At 34.4% G+C, this 9,954-nt stretch overlaps 1 protein-coding gene across 1 annotated transcript; it reads right to left on the bottom strand.

Annotated features, from left to right (window-relative positions):
• Positions 1–3,483: 3,483 nt before the first annotated feature.
• Positions 3,484–9,433, bottom strand: LOC18103326 (mitogen-activated protein kinase 19). The gene is made up of 10 exons (XM_006377643.3): positions 8,940–9,433; positions 6,946–7,354; positions 6,640–6,767; positions 6,496–6,555; positions 5,787–5,936; positions 5,544–5,699; positions 5,201–5,412; positions 4,993–5,094; positions 4,654–4,817; positions 3,484–4,133 (listed from the first exon to the last, which is right to left on the bottom strand). Exons 2-10 carry the CDS (start codon positions 7,340–7,342, stop codon positions 3,712–3,714), a joined length of 1,791 nt encoding a protein of 596 aa, XP_006377705.3. The 5' UTR covers positions 7,343–7,354; positions 8,940–9,433; the 3' UTR covers positions 3,484–3,711.
• Between the last annotated feature and the right edge of the window lie 521 nt (positions 9,434–9,954).

Raw genomic sequence — 9,954 nt, 5'->3', positions numbered from 1 at the left:
TTTTACATATATAATATGCGATCTCTAGTTTGAACAATATCAGAAAAATTAAATTAAAACCATAAGAAAAACTAAATAAGGAGAGCATCTGCATAAACCCAAGCCTTTGAATATTCTTTATATATATATATATATATGAAAACAAAAAACAAGGTGTTGATTTATACAATTAAACAATATATGTTTTTTGAGATGTATTCTTGATATTCCACTAATATATCTCATGAAGACATTTGTAATGTTTAAAGATAGGAAAAATTATAATAATCATCCTAGGGATTGTTTGTTTGTGATTGCATTTTCCCTTCTCTATTTAATTAAAAAATCATACTTTATAAATTAAAATAGTTAATAAAACCTTACATACAGAATCAATAACGTGCAAACTTAGTAAAAAAAAAAAAAGAGTACTAAAATAGTATAAGTTTACATTATAATTGATTTAATATTCAAAATGTCTTTATCCAAAAAAAATTTAAAAAAAAAAAAAACGCTACAATCACCATTGTCTTTCTCTCCCACCACCACAACCACCGGCGCAAGAAAAGTAATCTAGAATAATTTAAGGGGGAGTGAGCTAAGATTAACTATGGCATATATATTTAGATCTCTAACATCATCACCCCTTCTTGTCCACCAACGGACACCACCATCATCAACCTATGAAGCCAACCAACTGTTACCTTTCACCCACGATGCACATTAGCTCTTCGACTCTTCTTTATATATAGAAAATTGATCTCTTATGGCGTTTTGTATTTGTCAATGCGTTTTGATTTGGGAATTGAGCCAAATTTGATTTATGTTGGCAGGAGAAGAAAGGGAGATTTGGGTTATTTTCATCTTTTTTATCTAAATATAAAAAATTGACTTTGACTCGGTATGTAAAATTGTAGTTCTTTACATGTGAAAGGGAAATTGCAATTACAAACAAACCTTGGGATGTTTATCATAATCTTTCAAAGACGTGTCATTCTGATTTTTAATATGATAAATATTAATTAAATTATCTTGTAAAGTGATGTTAACAATTAGTGTAACAAGCTATGGACATAATCTTATGTTAAAATTAAACTTCCATCAAATTATGGACATAATCTATAGGCAACGATAGATTATTATGAAATTAAACAATGTTATATGGTAACTTTTGCACGCTCCAGCAAAAATTCCTCGCATGGGATTCAACAACGATATTGACTACGGTCCTGTTTGTTTTTGTATTTTAAAAACGTTTTTGAAAAAATTTAAAAATTTTTTATTTTTTTTTCTTTAAATTAATAATTTTTTAGTATTTTCAGATCATTTTGATGCGCTGATATTAAAAATAATTTTTAAAAAATAAAAAAAATATTATTTTAATGTATTTCTGAGTGAAAATCACTTTGACCAACAACTATTTTCAGACCAGATAGAAAACACTCAGGTTTCCTCTCGCCAATGCCAATAATATTAAGAGTTGATTTGTTTTTGTATTTTAAATTACTAAACTATACATAGATTTCTTTACTGTCTATTTGCAAATCTACGCGAGTAATAAAAAATTCTGAGTGGCTTCACCTACGCTTGAATCGGTATTGAAATAAAACCAGGTCCACTTTCACAAGATATGTATGCCACATCTTCTCGCTCAGCCTCCAGTCTTGCACCTTCCATGATGTTTGGACATGATTTTTATTAATATTATTATTAACGTGAATGTTCAGTTCAATTTATATATACTTTGATTAATTTTATATAAATTACTATGTAAGTGGACTTGGAGGAATGTTTAGCACATCTCAAGCTTAGCACGTACCATGTTTTTCTATATCATACCCCAATGCTGCTCTCTGTTTGTAATTTCCACAGTTTAAGATGCTCCAGTCAACTACAAAGTTGATCGCTAGCTTTATTTTATTGGTTTTTTTCTATTATTATATACAAGGAAATACATTGTTAATTTAAGTTTTTTTATTATTATTATTAACATGGATGTTTGGATTATATATTTTGATTAATTTAAGCTTCGGGGGAGCTCATTTAAGCCTTTGTTTGTTTGCATGGATGGGTTCCAACTCTGGAATTAACTCTGCTCTAAATTGCTAAAGTATAGTCTTTCAGAAGCTTCTACGACTCTGTCATTTATTATGATTGCTCCTCTGATGAATTTAATTTTATCGGCGCATAAAACTGTTCCTGCCATGCGTAATTAATTAATTCCAGCTTCTTATTCATTCGCCATGTTCTTTTCCCTTCTAATATCGTCGTCCACTGATTTATTTTAAAGGCCGCAAGCTTACATTCCCTTTCCATGCAGGAGGACTAGCTTTCGATCTATTCTTGCAAACTATTACAAGGTCGCAAGTTAATTAGTTATGCTCCTGTGATTCCTGCCTTTTTGTTGCGGCCTCCAGCACTTTTTGAAAGCGTCCACTTGGCACCATAACTAGTATGATCGTGATCTTATGAATAAGTACCTTAATTTCATGCACATTATCAATATCCCTCGGGCTCCAAAATCACCCATTTTCGAAGTGAAGTTCAGACTAGAAATAAAGCAAGGAGGCCGTCCAAATAGCCAGTTCTACCTGAAGGACATGGGAGGATGTTGAAAAAACAAAGGAAAACCTTGTGATGGGGATGTGACCACAGACGTTACACGATACCGCGAGATGATCGTAAATCCTGAAACAAAATCTTGGTGCCAACCAGAAAATTTGAAGTAGTGTCCACCTTATAGCCCCTTTTCAAATGGAATCAAAATCCACATGACCGATAAGGAGAACTTCCCTCATGATGCTTACCACCTCTGGTGTGCTCCGGGCACTGCTGAGCACCTTGAAGAGCCACATATTCTATGTGATCCATATAGCAACCCTCAAGCACAAGAGATGCTGCAAATTCTTCCTCATCCTGTTTGGGGGGAATACGGGTACTCTATAAAGAAGGGGGTTGGTCGGATAGGGGATCCAAGAACTTGGGGAACTTGACGTTGGCACTGTACTTCTTGACCAGGTATATTCTCTTCCTTTCTTCGAAGTTTGCTGTCAGACGAGGGTGCCAATATGTTATTAGGAATTGCTTCTTACTATTTTATTCGATTCATTGTTGCAATGCAGGATCCTGGCACTTAACCTGTGAAGAGAAACTGACCATCAATTGACTTGGCAACTGTACATCAGCAAAGATCAAGTGGCAGAGAGGATCGTCAGTGACTTTAACACTGTTGCTCCAAAATTAAGAACGATACAGTCAGATAGCAAAATGCCAAGTAAAAAATATTATAGCTATGATTCATGAAATTCCTCGAACTTTTTGTGCCTGTTTCTCCTTTTAGTTTTGTCCTTGTTAGCAGGCACAGGGCTGCTCAAACCTGTCTGCTAAATAAAACCTGGTTAATAAATAGTACAGCTCTCTCCTAACCGCTCAGGCATCATTTCCCCTTTTGTTGCTTAAACGACAATAGTGATTTGAGACTACAGTACTCCACTAAAACACAAGTTCCTTGAAATGCTGAGTGGAATTTTATTCTGATCAACGAATTGAATTACATTAGATATCTAATTACACAGCATGAATATACAGGAAGTTGACTACACCCTTGAAACCTATCATTCTAGAAAGAAGACCAGCTACCCCAACTCGAGTCTAGACCTAAATCCAATGCATAATCTTGATACTTGTCTTATCGGCGCGAGGGTGGAAAGGATTTATCTCAAATAAGACTGACTATGTTAATCCATAATGAACAGTGCCCACGTTCCTATGAGCAGCTACAGCAGCACGACCAACCGGACCAAACTGGGATTGTGCCTGGAGCAGTTTTGCATCAATGGCAATTCTTTCATTTAACTGCTCTACCCTAGATTGTGGTTGGTAATATGGGTTGGTGTTCACATCCATGGCCATCCCAGAGGATGGCTTGGCCGCCACATTACATTTAGGAGGTTGCTGTTTGGTTTGTGAATCTTTTCCAGTCTCCGAGATAGACTTCTCTTGTATCAATGTGTTAGTCCTCAAGAAGCAGTGTGGAGAGCTGGTTTGGGGAGGAAGAACAGCATTTCTACAAAACATCCTTGTATCATAGAGATCTTTGACATTTCTGCCATTCTCATACGGTACAACTGATCCCACAACTCTCCCTGGCTTTGCTGCACAACAAAACAAAACAAAAAAAATTAGATGTTTAGTCTGCTAAACGGAATCTAGCTTGGGGAAACCAAAATTCCCAGGAAGCACAATAAAAGGTCTTGAAAGACATCTGGTAAAAGAGTTCATAAGAACAATTCAGAAACTAGTTCTTGCTTCCGAGCTTCAAAAGAAAATTATCTTTTTGCAGTTTGGAAACGGCATATATCCAGGATAGGAATTAAACTAGTCGCAAGGACAAAAAAGTTAACTAGCTCTGCCATAAGTCACTATGGTATGATAATGAATCGACAACTCCCTGCAGCTTCAACATTCAAGTGATCCATATATATTGATGTAGTTATTTAGTAAAGTCTATCCTTAACAGTAACTGCTGAAAGATGAAGCCCTCCAACATCTTACTGACAAAGAGAGAGAACTTGCAGAGGCTTGAAGGTCGAATACAAAAGTTTTCCCAATAGGCTAGATTTAGGGGGGAAATGTCTCTTTACAGAAAGCAAGCAAAATAAGCATAAGTTATACCTGATGGCATTCGAGGTGGGGGCCTTGCGACCTTTGCTGGATTTTCAAAACTTGTATCCTGTACTCTTAAATTTTTAGAAGCATCTTCTGTAACTTGCCTGTTGTCAAATGAGGTTGAATTTGATTGCATATTAGGAGGCATTGTGTTTGAGTGAACAGTAGACCTGTGAACAAAAGGAAAGGTTAAAAGGAAAGAATGCAGACAACATATTTACAGTGGAAGAACACAAGAATTCCAGATTAAACAATACTCTATAACCCTCAAAACAAATAAGTCCTATAAACCATTTTATCATCAATGATTTAGAGGACAAAGGAACAAGTAATTGCAAGTCATACCGTGGAAGAGAGACATGCTTCCTCTCTAGAGGTATCACTGGTGCACTTCTACCACTGTTTTCCTCGAGATATGCAAACTGCTTTCTAAAATGACCTATGGCACTGCATTTCAAATTATAAATACTTAAAACATAGAAAGGAAAAGGAAAGGCAATTGCTGCTACTCAGAAAAGGGAAAGGTGAGCTGGAGGGAGGAAGAACTTAGTACCTAGGATAGAGAAAATTAGTGCTTTCATTTCCATTCATGTAGTCTTTGAGCAGCTGTGGATGGTATTCCAGTATTTCCCGGTATAGCAGTTCCCGAACATCTTCCTTTGTTACCCTTCGCCTTTCAAACTCAAACTCCAACTTCGTGATTGGCTGACAGGAAGGTTCTCTCTCAACTTTGGCTAGGCCCTTAAAGTAAGGGTCAGCTAATGCCTATTATACAAAACTTGCATCAATCAGTTCAGCAATGAAATAAAGATAAGGAGCGGCTCCATTCATACATCAACAAGAATTGAATTCCAGGACACCATTCTTAAGGCGAGCAAATGCAACAAAGCACACACCTCTTCAGCAGTTGGTCGATCTTTTGGATCGAATGCTAGAAGCCTTTGCAGTAGCCTGTGTGCCGAAGGATCTGCATTTGGAAATTTCTGTGCAAATGGCACAGGCTGTTTTTTCCTCATTTCTGTCAAGTATTTTCTTGCCTTGTCATTTCGGACCTGCATTTTAATCCAATACAAATTATGACCAATAACTTGAAAAGGAATTGCTGTGACCAACTGGGGGGGTGAGCGAGAGAGTCATACTCTAGAAATGGTTTCTAATGAAGGAGTCCCAAGAAGATCAGTGATCAAATCTAATTGATGAACAACGCTTTTACCCGGAAACAGTGGCTTCCCTGTCAGTACCTCAGCAAAGATGCAGCCAATGCTCCAAATATCAATTGCTCGTGTATACTGCACCCAAGTAGAAACTCAAAAATAAGCAGCAGAATTATAGAGCTTTACACTGCAATTAAACCACTCCAGAGAAACAGACATAACCTGACACAGTTACCTGAATTGACAGATATTTCAACTTCCAGGAGAGTTCATAGTCCTCCCTGAACAACAATTATTTTAATCTAGGCATTACTGCTAACTATAAAGCACTCAATCATTTTATGGAGAAGTAAACATTTTGCTTCAATGATGCAAGGACAACCAATTGTACTATATTTTCTGTTGCTTCATATCCAACAAAAGCTTATTGTAAAACAAGGAAATACCAAAATGATATTAAATATGCTGAACAATGACATAATAACTATAGCATTATTCAACAAAAGAAATAACCATAGTGTTAACAAAAATAATGTACCACTATAAAGCAACACTTGTAAGAAATTTAGGAATCAAGCACCAGTAAATTACATGTCGACCTATACCAAAATGTTAGTCCACTGTAGCCAATATCACGCTCCAACCAGGTTAGCTCTGGAAAAGAATGGCCACACATTGTAAATAAAAGCCATACCTTTGAAAAGAAAGATCCACACAGCTCTGGAGCTCTATACCATCTTGTAGCAACATAGTCCTGCAAGATGCATTTATTAATGAAAACTTCTTAACTGAGAGATGTTGCCAACTGATACTTGTTATAAAATGCTGGAATACATACCGTCCAGAAAACAGTGGTTGGTGTATCACTAAATGCTACTCTTGCCAGACCAAAGTCACATACTTTAAGTTTGCAATTTGCATTTGCCAAAATATTCTTTGGTTTAAGATCTCTGTGGTACATATTTGCTGCAGCCAAACAACTTTAGTTTAGAACAGAGGTAGATCAAAAGCATTACAATTTAAGCTGCATTTACACTGTTACACAAGATAATGACCAAGCATATATCTGTTTTCAAGGATTAGAGACGGAAAATTTTGACCTAAAAGCGGCCTTTGACAGAGCAGGTAAGAAAGAAACAGTCACCTGTATGCATATATTTCAGTGCACGTAACATCTGATAAAGAAAGAACTGATGGTGTTCCCTTGTCAAGTCATCATTAGCTTTGATGACTTGGTGAAGATCAGATTCCATAAGCTCAAAAACAACAAATATGTCTTTGAATTCTCTCTTTGAGGGTGGCAGCATGATTCTCTTAATCTCAACGATATCAGGATGCCGTAAAAGCCTAAGTAACTTTACTTCTCTCAAGATTCGAAAAGCATCAGAAATATGCTCAAAAACATTATTGATTTTCTTTATTGCCACTTTTTCTCCAGTATGAGTGTCAATTGCAGCACAAACAACTCCATAGCTTCCCTTTCCAATAACTTCTAGAATCTTGTATCTATTGGCATCCCCATACTCAGTGAAAAATTCCATCTCTTTTAAGTCCTGAAACAAGACAAAAATTTCAGATTCAAGCATGTAATGATTTTGCTGCAGGGATTGCCTAGATAAAAAGCATCTAGAAACAAATTAACAAAAAAATTAGAAAACATAAACACAAATCCAAGAGCCTCTGGACAAAAAAGACAAGCAGATGAAGCCTCTGTTAAAACGATAGCATACATAGAGCATATACTGGGAATTATATACAGATGCATGCATAACCAAAAATAAGATCCCGACAGTTCAACAAGCAAATGGAAATAAGTTGTATATTCCAAAGCAAGCAAGACATACCAGTGTTCCAGAGGGGGCCAACACTGGACACATATAAATCAATAATTTTATCGAATGATCATGCTAGGAGTGAACTAATCTCTAACTTGATTGTATGCCAAAAGATCATCATTACACTGAAAAAACTGCTTGAAGAATGAGATAGTGAAATCTTTCACAAATCAATACACATGAAAAACATTAGAAAAAAGAACCGAAGAATGAATAGCGGAGAAATTGTGCACCATCAACTTTAGGGAAAGGCATCAGGTTGCAATTGGTCACGGCTCACAATATGCATTAGTGAAGAATCAAATTCAGAATCTAATGGACTAGAATAGTGTCTAGCAATTGCAATACAGCACACAAAAATATCAAGTAAAACACCTTTATTTTCTGGAGGGAAGCAACATCAGTGAGAATCAGAACCATTTATCTGACTAATTAGGACCAGGAACAAAATTTTCAAGCATCAAACCCAAACCAATCAATTAGGTTATTCATAGTTTAGCAGTTCAGAAATGGGGAATTTCAGCTTGCATTTGTTTCAATAAGCGACAGACAAAACTGTAACCACTTCATGATCACAAAGCAACCAAAAGCTAAAAACAGATCATATTTTTTCGTACAAGTAACAAAAGTATTAAAATTCTAGTTAAAACTTATCAAGAGCATAAAAGTACAAATAATTAGCTTAAGTTTTCAAAATTTAAAATAAATCAGCAACCAAACCAAAGAATTAATTTACAAGTTAACTAGAAGTAGTATCCAACCACATTTCAAAACCAAACCAATTGACCATGAACTTAATGCAAATTAAGCATAAATAACCCCAAACTTAACATATTTACTTACTAATCTGATTAAGCCCAATTTTCTCAAATTACAAAACTTCATCCATTATCCTACACTTTCTCCCCACCCGAATAGACAATATCAATAACCCAGATCCTAATTCAAAAGGATAATTTTCCACTTCAACAAAAACTAAACAGAACACCATCGAAAATCAAATCTTTCATCTTCCCTTAAGTTAAAGAAGGCCGCAAAAATCCTAAAAATTCTTTTTTGATCAATTGAGTGGTTGAATTTGATAAAAATCCATTCAACTTCTTTTCTTTTAGTTTCTATTCCCCCGGAAGAAAAAATACCATACAATTAAGAATAAAAAACTTTAGCCAAAATCCAAATTTACCCAAATTGAATCAAAGAACCCAGATCCCAAATTCTTCATAACAAGAGAATTCAAACTTTTTCAACAGAAAAATCAAGATTAATAGGAGAAAAAAAAACAGAGAGAGAAAGGGAAACTAACCTTCTTTGGATGATCCTGTTGAGTCTTCTAGATTTTCAAAACCCACCACAAAACAATAAACACAAACAAGAAAAGAACTTGTTCTCTTTTTATCTATTGTTTTAAACAAAAACAAAGGCTTTATTTTTATTTCTCCTTTAAGATAATAATTATAAAAAAAACAACTGCATTTGCCCAACAACCTCCACCAAATCTATTTCCTTCTCACTCTCTGCTTCAAAGTTATCTTCTTTTCAACAACCATCAACACCCCCACTTCAAATTCTTCACTCTCTCTCAAAACCACCAAAAACTCAAAAAGCTTAAACTTTGAAACAAGAACCACCTCAATTGGTGAAATAAAATTTTAGAGGGAATCTGTGAGAAAGAGAGAAACGGTTGTTGTATGGATCTGAGGAGAAGAGAACAATGGAAAGAGAGAAACAAAGAGAGAATCACAACCGTGGTACAGTGATTGTTAAATAATGAGAAAATGAAGTTGTCTTGTTATTGCTTCTCTTATTCCTTTATTTATATATTTATCTTTTTTACTCTCTTTTTCAATTATGTTAGAGGTAATTTTTTTACATTTTACATCAATTGTTTTGAAAATTATATAAAATATCCTTAGCTAACAAAAAAAAAATTCAAAATAATCAAAATAATCTCATATATATTATATCATAAAATCAACTAAAAAAAACAACATCATTTTTTTTGTCTTTATAATAAAAAAAAACTCTCATCATCATAACCCAAATTGAGACTAAAATTCTATAAAATAAAAGATTTTATTGTTCAAACTTTGACATTATTTATATATTAGAAATTGTAGTAGCGATACGGTTCAAAGTATTTTTTTATTTAAAAATGTATTAAAATAAAAAAAAAATTAGTTTTTAAAAATTATTTTTGACATTAATACATTAAAACGATCTGAAAATATAAAAAAAAATATTTTAAATAAAAACAAATTTTAAAATTTTTAAGAATGTCATTTACATCCCATTTCCAAATATATTCTAATAATGCTTGA

Source organism: Populus trichocarpa, chromosome 11, assembly GCF_000002775.5.
Source record: "Populus trichocarpa isolate Nisqually-1 chromosome 11, P.trichocarpa_v4.1, whole genome shotgun sequence".
NCBI classification, from domain to species: domain Eukaryota; kingdom Viridiplantae; phylum Streptophyta; class Magnoliopsida; order Malpighiales; family Salicaceae; genus Populus; species Populus trichocarpa.
The sequence above is the reverse complement of the archived record's forward strand: the minus strand, read 5'-3'. Positions and strand labels throughout refer to the sequence as shown.

Bases quoted from the DNA above. Each gene is read 5' to 3' on its own strand.
- LOC18103326 (XM_006377643.3), bottom strand. From the start codon at position 7,342: ATGGAATTTTTCACTGAGTATGGGGATGCCAATAGATACAAGATTCTA. The intron at 4,818-4,992 runs GTATGACTTGCA...TTTTGTTCACAG, and splicing joins AAGCATGTCTCTCTTCCACG to GTCTACTGTTCACTCAAACA. The intron at 4,134-4,653 runs GTATAACTTATG...TTTGTTGTGCAG, and splicing joins CCCACCTCGAATGCCATCAG to CAAAGCCAGGGAGAGTTGTG.